This window comes from Cannabis sativa, chromosome 4 (assembly GCF_029168945.1).
Source record: "Cannabis sativa cultivar Pink pepper isolate KNU-18-1 chromosome 4, ASM2916894v1, whole genome shotgun sequence".
NCBI lineage: Eukaryota > Viridiplantae > Streptophyta > Magnoliopsida > Rosales > Cannabaceae > Cannabis > Cannabis sativa.
Window position 1 is genome coordinate 66,448,059 of NC_083604.1, and position 23,439 is coordinate 66,471,497.

Genomic DNA, 23,439 nt, shown 5'->3' on the forward strand with positions numbered 1-23,439 from the left:
GCAAGACCATTTTAACAATAAGAAAAGGGTGAGCTTTAAAACTCTTTGGCTAGCTTTTGAGAAGAATGATATTACAGACGATGTGTACAAGTTGGGGTTATGTACATTTGTTGAAAGCGTATTATTCTCCTGGTCCGAGGGTGTGTTTGGACAGATATGCTTAAGTTAGTTGAAAATGAAGATAACTTCTACAACTATCAATGGGGCCTCTTTTCTTATTAGAAATTGTTGTCTTCCACTGCTAAAAATATGTTGCAGTTTATGCAAAACTACATGGATAAGTTGTCGAGTAAGAAGGATAAGAAGAAGAAGTTCAAGAAAGAGAAAAAAGTCATTCAACTAGAAGCAAAGTATAATGTGTACGAGTATGCACCAGCCCTACAATATAAGGTGTTTGAGGTCATGCAAGATGTGGGGAAGAAGTAGGGCTAGTGCAAATGGAGCAAATTCCCTCAAATGTTGAACTAGAGCACTCCCGATTCAATTACGAAACATGACCTTAAAAAAATAATGTGGCAAAGCTGTTTGAGAAAAGGTTATGTGAATCTTTCACTTTCTGTCAATTATATTCTGCTATATGTGTTTTGACATTATTTAGCAAATGTTTAAGATGTTTTATGATATTAAGCGACATGTTTGTGATTTACAATTCAATTTTAGTGATTCTACCTTATGATAAACGACATGTTTGTGATTTATATGTAAGTTTTTACAATTTATATATAGTGACATGCTTGCAATTTTCGTGCAATTTGTTGGTTAGATATTGTATATTTTTGTGAGTTCTTGTGAGTTTATACGATGTTGTATCGATTTTTATTGTGCGAGTTTACCTTTCAACCTATTTTACAATTATTGTGCGAGGCTATGCGATTTTATTCTTCATTTTGCTAATGGTGGTTCATTAAATTTTGTACCCTCGAAATTGAGAGGTGGACTATTGGAAGACCAAATTTGAGGGTGAAGTCCCCACGGTGGAGATGGGTCGGATGAGATAGAAGAAATAGAAGTTGTTACATAGGATTTCACTGTTTTCGAAACCCAAGCAAAACAGGTGGCTGAATATGTTTAGAGTGCAAAAATCATTCCACCAACACCACTGGACAATCCAACAGAGCCATTGACATCAGCCATAGTGCCCCTACCTCAAATCCTGCAGCCAATAACGCCAACTACCTGGGGTTAGTGAAGAGATTGGAGAAGGTTGGGGTACCCAATAATCTACGATTCTAGCTGGACAGACTGAGATGAAAGCTACCTTTCAAAGTAGTCAGAAAGAGATGAAGGATCTTATCATGGATCAAATTGCAACCATCACAGCCAACACAACCACCACAGTCGACATGGGATGAAGGTCAATATCATTGTGATAACGATGATGATGTGTACCCAAAAGATTGGGAACCCAATGTAGATGAGGTTCATTTCCAACAGATGTCATTATTCTTGCCATTGGTGATATAAAGAATTAATTAATTGGAATTGATAATCAATCCTCGTGGGAACGATACTTTATTTATCATTATATTACTTATTTTGATTGTGTATACTTGCGTATCAAATTTACCGAATAGTTTAAACAGATACTTACTACGTGTATAAGAAAAAAATAAACATTTGTGCAACAAAATATTTAAATTTTATTTTAATGATGTAAACTATAGGACTGTTAAAAAAATTACAAACCATTCAACCTGAGTAAACCGCTCAAACCAAACTGAATAAACCAACAAAAAACATAACCCAAATAACTTTACGAAAAATTGATACTGCCCAATGAATATATTGGACAAGTTGAATATTATTCTAACCCGCTCAAATAACTCGAATAAACCGAATAGACCGATTTAAATATTTTTTCCTAAAATTAGTCATATATAATAAATAAATTGTTTAATAGTTAAGTTATATTACATTTAAAGTTTATATTTTACATTGTTTAATTTGAAATTTAAAATTTATAGTTGATAATTTTGATTGTATTGAAGTTGAAATTTATAATTTACATATGAGTATATTTTTTTATTCTATTTTTTGAAAAATGTTGTTAAATAATTTAATATTATTCAATTTATATTTATTTTTTTAACATTAATTTAAACTATCCCTTTTAATCTTACGTATAGTAATATATGTTAGAATTTGAGGAATAAGATGAATGAGGTTCCATCCCAAAACTAATTGGCAATGGGAGGAGTAGCCCTTTCATCTTATACATCACAATTTATTTCCACATATTAGCAATGTGGGACTAACTCTTAATACACCCTCCTCACGTTTGGGCCTGGAAAATCTGTTTGGACCGGCGACACTTTGGCTCACAACGAATCACAAACGGCTTTTTGGACCGGTGGCAATTTTGGCTCACAACGGATCACAAGTGGCTCTGATACCATGTTAGAATTTGAGGAATAAGATGAATGAGGTTCCATCTCAAAACCAATTGGCAATGGGAGGAGTGGCCCTTTCATCTTATATATCACAATTTATTTCCACACATTAGCAATGTGGGACTAACTCTTAATAATATAGTATATATTTATTTTTTCAAATTAATTATTTGAACACTAAAAACTAACAATAATGAAAAAAAATAAAAAATAAAGATCGGTTTAAACGGGTTAACCCGACCAAACTAATAAAAATCATAAGACGAGTTACACTTTTTTTTTATTTTTTCATTGGACGAGTTATAATTATATATTTACAACACGACATTTATATTGGGTTGATAAAAATACATTATAACCCGACCAAACTAACCGATGTATACATAATCATTATAATAAATAAAATATAAAAGCTCTCGTAAATACCAAAATAAATAAAAAGGTGAACAAAATAGGCCTTTTAATAATTGTAATATATAATTACCATAAATATATATAAATACTTGGGCAAATGTGATGTCATTGATTGGCGAACTACTCAGAAATGTCTCAATTTTGAAATTTAATAGAAAAAAAAATCATTTTATTAAGATAAAATCAACTGTTACAAAAGAACTAATTAAAACATGGACAAACATCCATCCAAATATACTCTCCTACAGAACTAGTAACATAAGTATCCAGTGCATGAGCAACACCATTCGTAGAACGCAAAATAGCCTTGCAGGAACTATCATCAACAACTGCTAATAAAGAAATAACATCTAAAATAATTAGTTGAAAAATGCTATTTAAATTGGGATTATTAATCCATCCAATAACCATCGTCGAATCACTTTCAATAGCAGAGATGGGGAATCGAAATTGTTGAGCAAAACACAACCCATTCGAACCGCAAGCAACTTCGCCACATTCACACCAAACTTCCCTACTGCCCAATAAGCCCATACCACACCCTCACCATCACGTATCACGCCGAACCCCACAAACCCCTCCCCAAATTCACTGAAGCGTCGATGGTCAAAGAAAAGTGACCCGCCAATAAACGACACCACCTTAGAAGTAGCAACCACCGTCGAAATCAAACCGAGCCATTGGTGCTCACGAAACTCCCACAAAGCCCGTTGTGCTAAGTCGAGAATAAGTTCCAATCTTAATTGCGTCTCACCAAATAAAATAAAATTTCTATCATACAAAAGCATCAACATCACCTCAAACTCACCTTGAGAAAGTTTAAAAAATAGACCAGTAAGAATATCTAGTATTGGGCGATTTACAAACCTTTGAATTGGAGACAACAGTCCAACACTCTTTCAGATCATAGTAAGTGTAGAACGAAAAACAAGGATTGCTCTAAGGTCTCAGATTCCTCACCACATCTCGAACAATATAAAGGAAAAACAACTTTTCGAGTACGCAATCTCGAATCTACATGAATGGCATAATAAATAAGGCACCATACAAACACTTTCACTTTTGGAGGGACCCCTAAATTTCACATACCATTCCACCACCACGCTTGCCAAGATGAGTCAGCAGCCCCCTCATCAAATTGAATGAACCATGCCACAAAATAGCCACTTTTAACTGAGTAATTACCATCCCTATCAAAATGCCAACACCACCTATCACCATGAACTCCTCTTGTCGAAGGAGATAAGAGGACTAAGAACATTCTTCATTCTCAATGCGAATGTCGTGGAGCCAATTTTATACACGACATTACACAAACTAATGGGCCAATACTCTTTAACCAGCTTGAATTTTTTTAACTCTGGGTATAAACACCATATTTGACTTATTAATATACTCCACAGACCGCTCCTCATTCAAAATAGCCAAGAAGACACATGAAACTCGTTTACCAACCACATCTCAATATTTTTAAAAGAACATTGCATGAAAACGATTGGGGCCATGAGCTTTGGTGGCCCTAATAGCCTTGACTGATCAAAAAATATCATTTGAAGTAAACACAACTATAAGGCATTCATTGTCCCCAGCAGACTTGAGACTGTACTACTTCAATACCTTGCCGAATCTGGTCATTAGTAAGTGAGAAAGTTTGGAAAATACCAGAAAAGTACTGTTCAATCTCATTAACAATATCAACCTCAATTGAAAGTTTTTGACCAGTTTCTGTCATAATCTCTGTAATGACATTCTTTTATTTTTTCACAGATGCCTTGTTATGGAAATATTTTGTGTTCCAATCACCCACCATCATCCACTCAGAACAGGATCATTGTTTTTAATACAACTCTTTACGAGTCATAAGGTCTTGAACTTGGAATAGGATTGTTGTTTCCAATACATAATAATATTTCATAAGTTATTTAATCACATGCTTTTTAAGTTATGATGACACTTAATATAAAATTCTGATGTTTAGACATAATTTGTAGTTGTATTTTCAATTATTTATTGACCTTACTAATTACTTATTACATGCTAATGCTAATGTCATAAGATATTAAATTATTAATTATGTATAGTAAGTGGCCTTAAAAATTTCATATTACATATTTGACAAATAATATTGTTTAAATAAAAGTAGGGTAAATACTATTTAAACTTTGTATTTTGTAAAAATTATTTATTGGACTCTTTATTTTGTTAAATGACAAATTACAGTAATTATGTATTTTTCAAAATAGTACTAAATAGAACTTATTTTTTGTCAAAATAAAACTTAATAATAACATAATTTAAAGGTGTTATGACAAAATTAGTTATGTTTACTGCTAGGGTCGGCCCTAGGCTAAGGCGGGCTAGGCCTGCACCTAAAGCCCACTCCTATCAGGGACCCAAATGAAAAAAAAAGTTTTAATAAATATACATAAGTTTTTAATAATTTTTAAAAGTACTATTTATTTTTATAAAAAGGTCCAAAAAAATTATTTTTCCTAGGGCCCAAATTTACTCAGGGCCAACCTTGTTTACTGCATCTATTTGTGTTAGGAATTGTCTTTAAGTTGATTATATTAAAAAAAAAATTATCAAAAATTGAACACAGTGTCCTATTTATATGCTATTTTGGAAAACACAAAGTCTATCTTGCCATTCAACAAAATAGATGGTGAAATGAATAACTTTTACAAAACAGCACAGGGTCCCAATCAATAACTTTTACAAAACAGTACAGGATCCAAAAAAGTGCTAACCCATAAAAATATTACAAAAAAATAATAGAATTTATTTGGTAAATAATAAATAAAAATATTATAAAATATTAGATTTTTCATTACTATTTTTTGTAAGGCATGGTTTGCCTAATTTAGCTATTAATGAAAAAAAAAAATTCTAGAAATTTATGTAGTAGACCCTTCCTAAAATGTCATTTTGGTAGATTTTTTTATTTATTTCAGCATCCACGAAAGATTTTTAGTCTTTTTTTTTTTTTTTTTTTTTTTTTTTTTAATCGCATATGTTGTAGCTATTTGTATGGAAGATGACCCATTCTTGGATACCAACCAATTCGGCTCTTGCTCATCAGAAAATTCAAGTTGAGCCTTATTGTACTCAGTGTTCTAGTGGTGCCTATGAAAATGTTTTTCATGCATTATGGGGTTGTAGAGTGAACTGTGATGTGTGGAAACTTACTGGGTTCTCTGGCAAAATTAAGAGACAAGGTAAGGAGGATGTTCTTGCTTTTTTGATGAGAATGTCAGGTAGTTTGGCGAAGGAGGATTTTGAGTTTTTTCTAGTTCTGTCCTGGAATCTTTGGTACATCAGAAATTCGGTTAACCATGGGGGACACAAACCCACGGCTACTGCTATGGTTGAATGGTGCAGCAAGTTTCTTGCTGAATTTCGAGATGGTAATGCTTCGCAGAAGGCTGGAGCAGAGAGGGCTGCTGCTCGTTGGGCTGCACCAGTTCGGGGATCGTTTAAAATCAATGTTGATGCGGGGGTGAAAGTGGGAGAAGGATTAGCAAGTGCTAGTTCGGTTGTGCGTGACCATAATGGGCGTGTAAGTGGGGCGGCTGTCCGGATAGTGAGGAAAGAACCATCTCCCCTGCATGCTGAGCTTACTGCGATAGCAGATGGGCTCAAGGTTGGGTTGCAGCAGAAGCTTCCCTCTTTTACTGTGGAAACCGATTGTTTGCAGGCCGTTAATTTGGTGTTGAAAGATGAAGGGGGCTGTAGAGATGTTGATGGACTTATTGTTCATATTAGAGATCTTTTGCAAGATGCAAGGGTTCATGGGATCTCTTTTGTTTATAGGGAAGCAAATCAAGTTGCTCATGTATTAGCCAATGAATCTTTGATTAACAAAGCTAGTGCCATGTGGGTTGGGGTTGTTCCCCCTTGTGCGAGACAAGCGGTTCAGCTTGACTCGCCTAATCCTGTGTAATGTTTGTTTGAATGAATGAAATCTGTTTCCAAAAAAAAAAAAGATCACTTATAAATTTTTAAGAAATTCTAAATAGTTTACAGTGTCGAAAATAAGGTTTAAACAACTACTTACTACGTGTATAAGAAAAATAATCGTGCATGCAATAAAATATGTAAATTTTAACTACTCAATTTTTTTTAAAAATTTACAAGTAATTTTAAATAACTATAACTATACGATCACGAAAAAAAATTAGATTAAAATTTTTTTTTATATACCAAAATAAATAAAAAATTTACCAAAATATCCCTTAAAGGTTCACTATAGACTTACCCATAAGCTTATAAGTATTTTTTTTTTTATAATTTCCTTCACATTTAAAAAAAAACGCTTTACCTTTTCTTTTTCTTTTTTTAGTTACAAGTTTAGGATTTTTTTATATTAAACAAAGCACCTTATTCATGACTGCCATCATCTATAGTACTTACCAAATATTAAAAACAAGAAAAAGAGTGTAATCTAATAATATTTTTGCTGGGACACTTGTCACTTCAATGACTCTTTGCATCAACAAAAGGGCAACCAACCAGCTCAAAGCCCCATAAAAAAAATTATTAAAAGGATACATATTTTTTTTTTCTTTCAATAGTAATCTTAAATATAAATATAAATAAAAATAGGAAATAAAGCTACTCCTTGTTTACCAACATCTCAGTAAAATTATCCCCCAAATGCCTATGTAGTGTGTTTCACAGCAACTAAAGGCCAAAAGATATGGTCTCTCTCTCCAACCACACAAGGCTTTTTTTTATTATTTTTCTTTTTCCACAACTCTTCACACAAAACACATTACATTCTCTCTTATATTGGTGACTTTTCTCTTTAACTTCAGAATTGAAAAAAGAAATAAATAAATAAATAAAAACTTGTCCACAAAAACCAAATTAGAAGCACAAAAACAAACCCCCTAAAAAAAAAAAGCACAAAAACAAACATCATCATCAACTATTTTCTACACCCTAAACTGGTAAGTAAATCCCACCAAAAAGAAATAAAAAAGCCAAAATTAAATTCTCTCTCTCTCTCTCTCTATATATCTGACCCATTTCTCCACTCTCTCAAAATTCCTTTTCATTTCTTGTTCTTACTTTCTTTGTTTTGTTTCCTTTCATTTCATGCTCTCACAACCTCAACTTAGTGGAAAAGTAGTATATATATATTTATATATATAAAGATAGAGCACCTTTTTTTTTTTTTCTCTCTCTCTCTAATTTTTGGCTCTAGATCTAGAACAATAATTGGTGGGTGTTTTTTTTCTTCTTTTTTTCCTTTCTTTCATTCATCTAAAGTCATTAGTATTTAGGGTTTGGAAGTAAGATTCTTGGCTAAATTTGGCAAAATGCCGCCATTTTTGTGATCAAACATGTGTTTGTTTTAACCCAAATAAGCCACATTAAGCTCCATAAATAGAAAAATTTCCCCTTTTGCACATATTAAGTTTTGAAGCTTCTTCTTACTTTGTGTGAGATAGTAGAAGAAGAAGAGAAAGATTTATCTATCTGGCTATAGGAAGAAGAAGAAAAAGGGTTGAAGTAATTAAAATCGATCTGGGAATATATAATAGGGTAGATAGGGAAGGGAGATTATTATTATTATGGCTAGGGAGAAGATTCAGATAAAGAAGATCGATAACGCGACGGCCAGGCAAGTCACGTTTTCCAAGAGACGAAAAGGTCTTGTCAAGAAAGCTGAGGAGCTCTCTGTTCTTTGTGATGCTGATGTTGGACTCATCATTTTTTCCTCTACTGGAAAACTCTTTGAATACTCAAACACAAGGTATATTTATTTACTTTAATTTTGATCTGATAAGATTAAATTTATGGGGATTCATGAGTTGAAAAATATATATATATATATTAGGTGACTCTATTTCAAAGGAAAGTACGTATATAAATTAATATATATATATAATATTAGAAGCTGGTTATATATAGGTATGTATAGCCTTCTATATATTGGAAAAGAAAAGAAAAGAAAAGGGCTGTGTTAGTCTATAATAAGATTTCTAATATTAAGAGGGGGAAAAAGATTTTATAAGAAAATGATAGTTATTAATCCTATAATTAATCAATTTCTTTCTTAAAAAAAATTGTTTAGATAAGAAAAACAAGGTAACATGCATGAGTAAGTAGGGGTAGTTGTTGAGAATGAAGATATATCATGACCTAGAAGATTCTTAGGTAGCTTTAACTTTGCCTTATTAGGTTAGTAAAGCTGTGAATCTTCCATGAAATATTATCATAGTTTCTTATATATATGGTGACCACATAGGATGCTGTATACTTGTACTTTTTTGTTTTTAGACCTCACTTCTATCATTTTCAGCATCTAATTTTAGAAGGGGCGAGAAAGTAGCCCAATGTGGTTAAAATCACATAAAACATTACAAAAAATATGTATAATTGCTCCAAAAAAAATATATATATAATGTTAATTAATGTGTGTGAATATACATACATAGGGTATTAGTTGCAACTTGCAATGTATGTGATAATTATTAATTTTATTGGTATTTATACACAATGCATATTTATATATTGGTGATAAGATGTTTTGTTTTTTCTCATGTCTTTTCACATTTGAAAATTATTGAACTCCATTTAAACAAAAAGGCTCTATATATTTGTAACTTTATTATGATATTATTTGAAATGCTGTACCATGGTTTCCATGCCAGTAAAGCTGCACAAGGTTATGATTGGCAAAAGTTTTTGAATCTATACTAGTAATAACTTCAAAGATGAAGGATCTATTAGCAAATATAATTAATGGTACAAGTTGTACAAATTTATATACAAGCACGTGTACTGACTGGTGGTGAGTATATTTATATAACCATTATAATTAGTTTGTGGCTTCTTATATTATTTATTTAATTAAAATGTGAGACCCCGTATGAAATGCACCAGACTAATAACTTTATGCCATATATTGTTTGGTTTGGTGTAACAAAATTTTTAGAAACCTAATTACTTTCTTGAATTTGATCTCTTACGAACGTAATGGAATGAGTAAAAAACTTCTATTGGAATTTAATAATTATTGCTGGATACTATTCCAAATTTAAATTGCCGTGTACGTACTGATCAGTAGTATAATAAGCTCAGAGATTTGGTTGGAAATTTAATATCCTTTATTTTTAGTAAATGATGCATATTGCTTTTCCTACATATTTGTAGAAAGTTATAATAAGTACACTACAACTATATTTTGTCCAAAACATAAATATAGTAGTACTGGTTAAATTGAAGATGAGTATGTTGAATGATTCACGTATTGTAATTAATTTTTAATATAGTTAATTTTTGGGTGAAATATACATGATACAATTGCTTTAGTTTGTTGGAGGATTTTTAATCAAATTATTGCATTTAAAGGTTAGATATTGAATGACATATACGCCCCATCAAGGAGTATATTGTTTTTTAATCATTTACAGGAGTGCCATTAATGAAACTTCTGAAAATTTCAGGCATAGAATGATATATATACAATATCTTTATAATTTGAAATTTATAATTATTATAATTTCTTGTCAATGTCATGATATTAATTATGACATATGTATATATTTAAATGCATACATGTTTAATCAACCATTCGAATATATATGTCTGCTTTGGTCTTGTGAAGCATGAAAGAAATTATAGACAGGCATCACTTGCACTCAACGAACCTTGAAAAACTCGAACAACCGTCCCTTAAGTTACAGGTAAGTTTGTTAATTATATTAATTTCCATGCACGTGCATGCATATATTATGTATATATAGGTATAGTTTCTATGGTTGGGTTCGAGCATTTCTGTTTTGGCACGTAAAAAAGTTATATTTTTTTATATGATTAATGCATATGTTGTTTTTAGGCTAAGTACCATTTTGGTTTGTTCATGTTAGAAATTAGTCTTGGGTTGATTATATTAAAAAAATAGAAAATTACCCCATATGTATACTATTGTTTTTTCAGTGGTTTTTATGTGAGTTGTTATACGGATTTTGGTTGCGATTTAAGTTGCTCTGTTAATTGCAATAGGAGTTTTTATGTGGAATTCGGTAAAAATACCAAAAAAAAAAAAAACTGTTTTGAAGTGTAAAAATAAAAAAAAAAATTGATAAAATTGAGTTCGAGATCTATTTTATACTATTTTGAAAAAAATATTAGTGATTTTTAGAAATTATTTTAAGCTTATATACACTCTACCATATAAGAAATTTTTAATTATAATTTGTACCTAAAATACATCATATACTACATCATCTGTAGATACTAATACTATGTATAATTTACATATACTATCGATGTAAGTGTGTATATATGTAGGAGCAACACACATGCACGTACTACCCTGTACATCTTCTTATTTTGTAACAAAAATAATTTTTAAAATATAAAATAAAATAGATAGATGTATAGCAAATTAGCAATATATATTAGCATATAACTCAACTCAGCATTTAATTAATACGAAATTATTTACATTGATTTTATATTTCTTTTTAAAAATATATATTGTAATAATTTGTTATGTCTTTTATTCCCCACACAATTATGAATTAAATGTTTGATATTGTAGCTAGTGGAGAACAACACCTACTCTAAATTGTGCAAGGAAATATCTGAGAAAAGCCATCACCTTAGGTGTGTTTATGTGTATAATTTACATACCTATGTAGATATAAATTCTTATTTTTTTATCCTTCAATTTTTTTTTTTTAAAAAATGGAATATATGTATATATATATATATATTGATTGATCAGACACATATAAACACCTCCAAATTTTATATAGGCAATTGAGAGGAGAAGAACTCCATGGATTAAACATAGAGGAGCTGCAGCGGTTAGAGAAGTCCCTTGAAGTTGGACTAAGTCGAGTCATTGAAAAGAAGGTAAGATGATCAACCAATTCAATAAATAAATATCTATATATGTACATATTAGGATATTATATATAATCTAAATTATTTATTTTATTTTTTTGAAAGAAAATGTTGCCTGAATTATTGATTCATCTGAATTGCATCCTAATTTTTTGGCAATCTCTTTATACTATTTGAATTATATTTTCCATTCAAAAAATGAGCAGCCATCAATTCTTCTGAATTGCAAGCAAAGAGAACTGTTCAACATCTTAATGTAAGATATGATTGAAAGTTCTAATTCTACTGTCTCAAATAGTCAGGTTCAATAATTGATTGGAAAAGAAAAACCTTATAACTTAGCTAATTTTTGTTTGTTGCAACTTATTAGTATTTATTAATTTTTCTCCTTCAGGGTGAGAAGATTATGAAGGAAATCAATGAGCTTCAAATGAAGGTTAGTGAATTAAGTTACTATTATGAATCGCTAAAGAATTAATAATGGCTCAATTAATATATATACATAGTAACTAACAAGTTAATCTTTTTTTTTTTTTTTGTAAGAACTAAAAAGTTCTTTTGTTCATATGGAAAAAAAGAGACAAGTATTAGGAAATTTAAATTACAATTGTAGCGAAAGTAATCGAAAGAAAAGTATACTTAAAGATAGTATTTGAATGTAACATTAATCTATGTTACAAAGTTTTGCATACTATCTTATTTTTAAATTTAAAAAAAATGGAAAAATATTATATTAAACAATATATGGTGCATGATGGACATAATTAATAACACCATTATTTTACCAATTAATCAAGCCCTTGTACGTATATGTGATATGAACTCTTATATATATACTTCTAGCATTATGGCATTAATATTAATTTTCGCAGGGAAAGCAATTGATGGAAGAGAATGAAAGATTAAGACAGCAAGTATGTATATGTATATATATATATATATATTTATATGGCCGATCTTACTCGATTTGCTTATTATAGACACATATATAATATATTGATTAATTAATTAAGGTGGTGGAGATTTGTAATGGACGAACTAGAGAAGGTGGAACCACTACTAATACTGATTCGGAGTATGTAATCACTACTGAGGAGGGTCAGTCATCGGAGTCTGTCACCAATGTATGTAGCTCCAATGGTCCTCCTCAAGATTACGATAGTACTTCCGATACCTCTCTCAAGTTGGGGTGAGTTCATATTTAATTTGTTAATTAATTAATTATAATATATATTATTAATTATGCACTGAGCCTTATTATTATGTTTACATTCATATTTTTGCAGGCTACCCTACGCTGGGTGATTGTGGATCGTGGGTGTCTAACTCTAAATGCAAAGTTAGATTAATAGTGTCTACAAAAAAGAAAAGTTTGACCAAGCAAAATAATTAACCAATATGACTGTTAATTAATTATGTATCACGAATATATAAATATATGATCATATTTTCAGCTCCAATACTAATTAATTAAACTTGAAGTAATTCTATTTATGATGTCTTTTTTACTACTTTTGATATATGATGGATAAACTGATCACCCGTCTGGATCGTATTTACAAATTAATCTGTTTTTATAAATAATGCTGGACCAAGCCCATATTTAAGAGGTCACAATACCAAGCACACGATCATAAGAACAAATTGTTTAGTTGGTATCGGACCCATGCCGGACTTCAACAGGTAGACCTATTTTTATAAGGGGATTTTAATTACTGAATTATATATAATATTTCTAGAGATAGAAAGGAATGGATCTAATTCAAGTATCATAAACTTTCGGCATTGTGTTTTAACTGTGGGTATATATTGCTCATACTTATGAGTCTTGTGATAGACCAACATAGTTTGCCTATCCTCTGATTTGTGGTGCTGTTCCTCTCTACGGTGCGTGGATGAAGGTGGGTGTGCCTATCCGTAATTATTCGCCTGAAAATTCTTGAATAGACTAGAAAATTTTGGGGAGCGGTGTCGGCGAGCAATGGAGAAAATAGAGGCAAGAAGGTAATTACAGAAGAGGATAGAGACATGTCGAAAAAGAAGATACAGTCTCAGAAAGACGTTGGTGTTGAAGGTAGTAGCTCGGCTAGGATCCCACAATTGGGGAAGGGTCATACTGTCTAGGGAAAGCCACGCTTTCCTAGACCTTATGGTTCCAACCTTTTGGAAAATCATGGTACAAAGTGTGTGAAACTAGCGGGTAATAACAAGAATTCCCATTCAATAACATGTATCGATAATAGGAGAAGAGACGATGGGATTATTTTGAGTTGTATGGCTGATATTGGGCCTACCAGAGACCAATTAGTGGAAATTCCTCATGAGGAAGTGTGCAAGTCTCGAACTCCACATCAACACCCCGAGCCCAATTATGTTAACTGGCCCGATAAAGTGAATTTGATGGAGGCGGTGGAGAATGTTTTGGACAAAGCCCAAGTTGAAGCTCAAGGGGCCCAAGTGAGTATTTCTAGTGATGAAATAAAACTTTCACTGAGTGGACAAAAGTTGGCGGGCCCCAAGAAGAGAAAGGCAAGTATGTGTATTATTCCTGTAGTCTATCTTGAGGCAGAAGGAGAGAACACGGAGGAGGGGCCTCAAGGAAAACAGTCTTTCCTCCCTACTCTTGAAGTCAATACTTTTGTAGCAGTGAAAGTCGACAGCGATATTGGGGATTCTTCCTCCAAAAGATGGCCGGAGAAGAGACAGAAAGGTGCGTCGAGTACAAGAGGAACTAACCGGAGAAAGGCCAACAATACGGGTGCGGCTCAAAACTGATTTGACACAGATTGCCAGCAGGTTAGTGACTCGTGTTCAGAGGATTTTGAACTAAATTTAGTTGATGCTGCTGTCCAAGAGATTCAAAATTTTCAAGTGGGCGAGGAGGCGGTCCTTATCAAGCCCCCTCCTCCCCAATGAGGCTCTTATCTTGGAATTGTCGGGGCACGCTGAGAGCCCCGACGTCCAAAGCAATTCATGCTTGGGCAAGGAGATACAAACCGAAGTGTATCTTTCTTATGGAGACCAAAACAAAAGAGGAGGGGATTGTTGGGAATATTTTACCAGGATCTAGATTTACTAACAAGTATGCTGAATTAACATCCCAAATATGAATATCTCTAAAACAATGAAATTAAACACATAAGAGTTTAGAAAACCTTACATTGATTGCAGCGGAATAATATGACTCCTTCCGCTCAGATCTCTAACCCTTGTTCCTTTCTATCGCAGAGTATTATCAAGATCTGAGCTTGGATCTTTTTCTCTCTTTTGGGTTAGTTACCACCGTCTTCCTCACTATGATTGAGTACTTAACTTGTTATGTGTGGGCATGACGCTCTACCACTAAGGGAGAATTGGATGAAGAACAATTAAGGAGGTTTCGAAATCAGAATATAGAAGGTGTCTCTCATTTAGTAGTTGTCAGAGAATGAAAACTAGGCTTGGTTTGGTTGAAGTCATTAGTTGGATGAGATGAGAGCATCATGTTCATTTTATAGTGTTTTAACTAGGGCTTAGATTTGAATTATATGGATTAAAAAACAATAAAATATAAAACATTGGGCAAAAAACCACTAGAGTGGCCGACCACTTAAGGACCAATCTCTAATTACAATTTTGCCACTTTATTTCAACCAGTTATTTGTTGGAAATATATTTTACCAGGAACTTAGATCTACTCACAAGTATGTTGATTTAACAACCTAAAATTGAACTTCTAAAACGATGAATTAAACACATAAAAGTTAAGAATAACTTACAGTGGTGGCAGCGGAATTAAGTGTCTCCTTCCACTCAGATCTCTAACCCTTGATTCCTATTTGTAGCAGAGTATAATCAAGATCTGAGCCCGAAAATTCTTCAGTTGGATGTGATCCTTCACAGTCTTCCAAACTATGATTGAGGCACTGAGTGATGTGTGTGGGCACTTCTCTCTCACTAGGATTTTCGAAATTCTCTCTTGTTTTCTCTCTTGAATTCGTGTGATACAATGCATGCAAGAGAAGAGAGCAAAGGGCTACTATATATAGGAAAAGGGAAGAGCACAACTTTCCAAAGGGTGGCCGGCCATGGTGTGTATGGGCCTCCCTGGAATTTTGCAGTTTCCTCAATTTTATTTCTATCTCTCCAAAAATGCCATTTTTCTAATTCCAATCTTTTAAATGCCAAAACTAATTATTTAATAACTAAAATAGATTACTAAATAATATTGCCATTTAAAATAATTATTAATTAGACATGCAAAGTCTCTTAATTAATAATTAAACCTAGAAACCCTTTTATTTACAATTTCATCCTTAAACTGTGAGAATTCACAAATTAGACATAGTCTAACTTTTAGAATTATAATTGATTAATCATAAATCAATTATAGAGTCTTACAAACAGTATAGTCTCAACTAGAATGGGGACCATGGATCTATATGTTGAGCTTCCAATAAGTTGAACCGATTTACCAAGTAAATCCCTACTTATTAATTCCTTGTTGAATCCACTCTTAGAACTTGGAATTGCACTCTCAGACTTATATAGAGCATATCATATGTTTCACGATATCAATATGCTATCTCATTTAACCATTGTTATAATCTTAATGTGATTTAGAGATCCTCTATATAGATGATTTACATCGAGATGGGACCAATTTACCGTTTACACCCCTCAATGTATTTTGCCCATTTGAACACTTAGTTACCTGTAAATGATGTTTTAGTGATCTAATATATAGTCACTGAAACAAGAGCTCATCCATTTACTTCTATTTAACTAAGCTCAAAAGGAATCATCACTTTACTTCTATACACCAGTAGAAGCTATAGATTTCCATATTTATGTTCAGCACTCCCACTCAGTTATGCTATCATGTTCCCAAAATATATGTATTACCCTGACCCAAAAGTAGGCTTAACTAATAAATCAAAGAACATGAATGGCACTCCTGAGATTGAGCCTAAGCATATCAGGATTTAAATTCTCTTAATCTAAGATCAACTTCTGACATTGACTTGGAAAGATACAACGGTAAGTTTACAATATCTTTGACCAAGTTCAATATCGGTCTAGTCCAATGTATACTCCATACATTCGAAACTAGTATACTTTGCCAATATTCTGGAAAGAACTCCAAGTGTAAGTATACTTCATCGCTGATGATCACATCAGTGTAAATCCAAAACACTGATGAACAGGGACCAAATCTTTTGAATCATATAATCACAATCACATTCCACTGTATTGACAATACTGTAATTGTGAATAACTATATGTTCTGGATTTAACTGATTTTGTGCATATATCAAGTATATATATTAAATCATAAACATGTAACATACATGTAATCATAATCACTTCAAAATTCTAAATTGATAACTAATCAGATTGTAATGGGTTTTATTTAGGGCACAAAACCCAACATTATTCTTCTTTCAATAATACCATATTTCCAATTTCAATCCTATAAATGCCAAAACTATTTATAAAAGGCATTCTTTGCCTTCCACCTAAGCTGCACATTAAAAGCCCAAAGCCAATCTCAGGGAACAGTGAAGCTTCATAGGGTCTTTCTGTCCAGGTCCAGGTAGTCTGCATCTTCACATACATGTCTATTTCACCGAGCCTCTCTCCGAGATAGTGCCGAGATCATTATGCCTTTCGTGTGGGTCGAAACTTACCTAACAAGGAATTTCGCTACCTTAGAACCGTTATAGTTACGGTCGCCGTTCACCGGGGCTTCGATCGCCGGCTCCCCTGTCATTAGGTCACCAACTTCCTTGACCTTCCGGCACTGGGCACGCATCAGTCCCTAATAATTATAATTAATTATCAAATAAAAATTTTCATTTATATTATTTATTAATTAGACCATGCAAAGTCTCTTAATTAACAAATTAACTGTAAAACTTCTTTTCTTCACAATTAAGCCTCTGCTTAGTTAAAATTCATAAATAAGACATAGTCTAATTTTAGAATTATAATTAATGAATTAAAATTAATTAACTGCCAGCACTATTATCTCAACTAGTGAGGGGACCATGGGCCTATATAACCGAACTTCTAATAAGTAGATCTAGAATTCACAAAGTAAATTCCTTAACTTATTAATTCCGCCTTGCACCACTATAGATTTGGAATTGCACTCTCAATTATATAGAACGTTTTATATGTACCAAGATATAGATAGGTTATGATTATCCATTGTTACAACCTAATAGTCAAAGATCCTCTATAGATGATCTACATCGAAAAGGGATAAATTTATCGTTCTACCCTTCAATGTATTTTATCCTTAAGACACTTAGCTACCTATAAATGATATTTTAGTAAACTAATATAATTACTGAAATGAGATCTTAATCATTTATCTCTATTCAGCCAAGCTCAAAGGAAATCATCGTTTCACTTCTAAATACTTATAGAAGTTATAGATTCCATATCTATGATTAGTGCCCCCACTCAATTGAACAACCATGTTCCCAAGATGTAAGTATCCGCCAGAACCATTGGTTAGCTTTCACGAACAACTTGAAGAATATAAAGAATACAACTAAGCTGAACCTAACCATATTAGGATTAAGATCCATAAACATAAGATCAACCATCGATATTGACTTAGAAAGATATAACGGTAAGTTTATGATATCTTCATATGTCCATGCAAACACATCTCGATACCTATACAGTAATTCTATCAATTCAGCTCGTATGGCTATAAGCAAATCGATAGAAATGAACACAAGTTTCTTTTCTTCAAGATTTTTGGACAAATTAATTTCTTCCAACTTGTTAGTTTCAGGTTTTGGCTCTTCTTGTAGCTCAAGTGACATTGACCTGTCTTCCACCTTCTTTATAGGACTATCAACTTATGGATGAGATTAGGGGTGTTCATAAAAACCGATAAACCGAAACCGACCAGACCATAACCGAATTTTTGGTTCTACATCATCACTGAATTTGGCGGTCGGGTTCAGTTTCAATTTTTTTTACATGGCAGTCGATTTCAGTTTTTGAAATAAAAAAATGGTTAAACCAAAAAACTGCCAAAAACGTCAAAAACCGTCCAAAACTGCCAAATCGAAAAACCGCCAAAAACCGTACGGTCGGTTTTATACGGTTATAATTTCTAAACGGTCGGTTATAAAATTGTAAAAATCGACCATAACCGACCGATTTTCACCCGTAGATGAGATAGAATGAACTCGTTCTCAACCTCTTATGTCATAGCAATGGTGGGGTCAGACATGCTAGCTGGCCCCGCACACTGTCATAAATGATATGCTCTTTTTCCATTAGGTAATGTAACTTTTTGAACCTTCTTTTCTCTTTTGGGCTTGGCAATTGAAGGATTGTTTGTTGCTTCATATTCCTCCCATTTTGGTAAAATGCAGCGCACGTGGTCTTGTAACCATTTCCATGTTATATTTTGAAAGCTTGTGAAAGAAAATTGCCTCAGCCATGTGAGCTTCGTCTTTAGCAAAAGGTGCTTTGGTAGCTGTGATATGAACGTCTTTTTCCCGATTGTGTGCCTTGACACATTGATGCATTGTCGATGGCATGTAATGATGTATATGAATCCACTGTCATCCCAACAAGAGATGGTATGAAGTGTCTGCTTATATCACATGGAACCGAGTGGGTCCTCTGATTGGTCTAACCTCTAGTTCAACAATTACATACCCCATAGTTTGTACAAACTTGGCAGCAAATCTAGTGAGCATGATTGGTTGTAGGATCAATCCCCCTTTTACCTCTTTTATAGCAGAATATATTTCAACTGGCATGAGATTTATTGAAGCTCTATTATCTACTAAAGCACGTTTCACTTCCATTGATTTTTGCCTCGACGTATAACGGTCAATTGTGAAGGAATAGAGAAGTTTGTATGTCAGCATTGGTGAAACAATCGCTCCTTCAAATTTTTTAGCAATATTAAGCATTGGGCGCTCTACCATATAACAAGAAAGGTCGTGTTGTTGGGAAATTTTAAGCAAAACTTCTGTAGCCTCAGTTCTTGCATCTTGCTTGAATTCTAAGCAATCAAAGAAGTTACAAAATAATTTAGTTTTTAACAACAGCTCTAGCATGCTGTCTGTTTTTTGGTGGTTCTTCTATAATTTCCTTGATATGTATGCCTCGTGATATCCCTCTTGAAATGAGGACAAACTCTTATGTGATGTCATAGTGGCTCCTTCGTTTTGATGTTGGAGAAACGACATTTGTTCCACTTCATTTTGATCCAAGATAATTTCCCCTTTTGCTAATCGCTCATAAAAAATCTTCCTTAGAGTGTAGCATCCCATGGTTAGGTGGTTAATCTTTTGGTAGAAGTGACAGTAGAGTTTGTGTTTCTTTTCTTCTAGAGTAGGTAGTTTTGTGACAAATGGTAGTACTACTTCTCCATCCCCGATCCATGCTTCCAGTAGACTACAGATTCTTTCTTTGTTACAAAGAAACTCCGTCGGTTTATCATTTTGTTGGCCTTTTTTATGAACATAAAAGTTTCGTTTCTCTTGTGCCCGTGCTATGTCAACACCACGTTTTGAACCTTTTCATGGCCAATTTTAATCGTTTTGGTCGGATGGCTTGGCCAGCTGACAAACAATGCCTTCATTATTCCTTGATTTAGCTATAGGCTCTACAAAATTATATATAGCATGGTTTTCGATATGTAGGCGATATTCATCAAGCACACCTTTGATACAAGTTTTGACTAGATCTTTTTCAGCCATGGTTTCAGCACAATCGAGAGCTTTTTCTCAAAACTTTTGAACATAATTAACAAGCCTTTCTCCAAAGCTTTGTCTTTCTCCTAACAAGTCAACTATGCTCCATTTGTCTTCAATCATGAAGAATTTGGCGCAGAATTGAGAGACCATATCGTCCCAACTCCTTATACTTTCTGAAGTCAAGCTTGCGTACCAAGAGTGAGTGTAATCAGTGAAAGATTTTGAAAACTCTCAGATCCTTAGTTCAAAATCATGTGCGTAGACTCCCAAATCATCAATGAATTGGATGATATGTTCTTTAGCATTGCCAAATTTCTCATTGTACTTTCAGAATACGGGATTCATATAACCTTGTGGGTAAGGTTTCAATGTAACTTCCAAGGGGTAAGGTGGGTGAAAATCGATAGAAGTTACCAATTATGATGACTTTCCTCTTTCAGCTTTAAGAAGACCGATAAACTCGACTTTTGTGACAAAATCGAAAGAAGATTGGGCTTCTTCACAAACCCTTTCAGCAATCTCAGAAGTTTCGATTCCTCGAACATTATCAGGTGTTGCTTAAGTTCTTTGTTCAATAGTATGTACTTGCCTTATTGGATATTCATTCATCACACGCTCTTCAGGTAAGCCGCTTCTGTCAACAGATGCTTCTTAGTGTGTTTGTGGCTGAAGTGAACTCAACAGTTGCATCATGCCGTCTTGGGATTTTTGAAGCTTTTCCAAGCTAGCTAACACAACATCATCTGTGTTTGTCAGATTAGTACTATTATTTTTGTTGTTGTCATTTCGCAAGCTTTCTGATCTGATCCAATTGTCTTGCTCTCGGGTATCGAAGATAGGAATTTCGATTCAAATAAGAGAACAAACTTGAGCGTTTTCCTTTTTGTATTTACAGGAATTTATATATATATATATATTTTAAGAAAAATACTCCCTAGTTGAATTGCCAAAATATTCAGAAGTTACCTAAATTTTTAATAATATGGATATAAATATTGCTTTAAATATACACATATAGCATATGTATGAATTCAAATATAGACACATATCTTTTATATATTGCTTTAAATAAAAAAAAATTTATGTAGTACAACAAATTGTATTTGCCTGTGTTTACAGTAGCAGGCAGTCTATTGTGCATCTTTATTAATATGAAAGATTACAAAGATCAAGAGCAAATGGTGTCTATCTTCTTGCAAAAAGATTAATTTTGGGCACATGTGATAACTTGGATTAGGTTGGTTTTTTGTGTATATTTGGTGGATAAATGGGGTGTATTAGACAATATAATTGTGTTTGTAAGAAGAGAGAAATGATTGTGAATAGAGGAATTTATAATTCATGAACAACCTTAGTGAGTTGACGTGTTGAAAGGTGGTGTGAACAGTTTGGTTTTCATAAAAGGTTATGAAATAGGTAGCTTAGTTTTTATAGAAGGTTATGAAATAAGCAGCCGGGTTTTTATAGAAGCTCATTAAATGAGTAGTCTGGTTTCTATGGAAGCTTGTTAAATAGGCAACCTGGTGAATGGTAATGGTGTGATTAATTAAAGAGAGTTATTAAGAACGAGATGGATGTGTATGAAAGAGAATTGATGAGATGGGATAATTGTGTGTAAGGGAGGAGAATAGGGAGCAGTGATAAAAAATGAGATTTTTAGAGAGAGACTCTTCTCCGCTTCTGATGTACGTTATATGTAATACCCTAGATTTAAGAAATGGATTAGCAAAATCCTAATTAGATAATTATGAATAATTAAGAAATTATATTATTATATAATGTAATATATGAAAATTTATATGATTTATGCTATGTAAAGACCCCGTTGGTGAGCCAGGGCATTTTAGTAATTTTGACTCGAGAAGGGTAAAATGACAAAATTAATTTAGTTACGTGCTTAATGGAACTATATTATTATATAGTATGCCTGTGTTGTCTTTTCAGATGTGTTCTGACAGGTTGGCGCGGTATAGTCACAACTGGGTATTTTGGGCCGAATCGGGTTCAGGCCCGAAATGCAATTTGAATTGAATTAATTGGCATTTTATTTGATAATAAGAAATCTAAATTTTATTTGGAAATAAATGAGAGTGAATTGACAATTATGCCTTGTGAGTGAATATACTTGTTATTTGGCCCTTGGGGCATTTTGGTCTTTTGACCTTATTTGATTTATTTTGGTAAAAGCTAAATTTTGAGGAAATGAATTAGAAAATTCTGGTTCTCTTTCCCTCTAACCCAACCCTCTCTCCCTCTCTCTCTCTCTCTCTCTCTCTCTCTCTCTCTCTCTCTCTCTCTCTCTCTCTCTCTCTAACCCTCTTGAGTTTTTCAAGTTAAATTTGAAGAAATTAGTTGGATTTGAAGCATAATCTTGGTGGATCTTTGAGCTTACCTTTGGAATGAAGTTGAGGTAGCTTTCTATGATTTTAATCTTAGTTTTAACTACTGGATTTATTGTTGAAAAGCATGAGTTTGTTGAAGATGATGATAGGTTGCATGGTAGTGATGTTCTTTTGTTAATTTGAGTGAGTGTTGCTTGGATTTTTGGTGTATTGGTTGTTTGATCTCTAGAGCAAATTCTAGGGTTTTTATCTTGCCTTGAATTCAAGTTATTTGTTAATGGTACGTTGCTGATGGGAATTTATTGGGATGCATGGTTTTGAAGCTCTAGTTCAAGAGCTTGAACTTTGCTAAGTTAAAGCATGATTTTGGGTTATTTGTGCAATCTTAATTTTTAGAGTTGTAGTTGATGTTGTTAGCTCTCTATTGTGATGATTTTTATCTGTAAGAAGTTAATGTTGGATATGATTTGATTAAGGTTCAAATATATGGAAAAGTGAGCATTTTTAGACCTTAAAATCTGGTTTTCAGGGTTTTTCGAACCCAGTGGCTGCGGCCAAAAACCTAGCAGAGAGCCATCCCTTTTCCCGATTTTGTTTTGGCCATTACTTTTGACTCGGGACTCCGTTTTGGACGTTCTTTATATCATTGGAAAGATCGTTCCGAGCTCTATATGATTATTTATATTTTGAATGCCAACCTTATATTAT

At 33.0% G+C, this 23,439-nt stretch overlaps 1 protein-coding gene across 1 annotated transcript; it reads left to right on the forward strand.

Annotated features, from left to right (window-relative positions):
* Positions 1-7,632: 7,632 nt before the first annotated feature.
* On the forward strand, positions 7,633-13,147 carry LOC115714329 (MADS-box protein JOINTLESS). Its single transcript, XM_030642992.2, has 8 exons — positions 7,633-8,565; positions 10,423-10,501; positions 11,362-11,426; positions 11,579-11,678; positions 12,064-12,105; positions 12,542-12,583; positions 12,683-12,858; positions 12,956-13,147. Exons 1-8 carry the CDS (start codon positions 8,384-8,386, stop codon positions 12,972-12,974), a joined length of 705 nt encoding a protein of 234 aa, XP_030498852.1. The 5' UTR covers positions 7,633-8,383; the 3' UTR covers positions 12,975-13,147.
* The last annotated feature ends 10,292 nt before the right edge of the window (positions 13,148-23,439 follow it).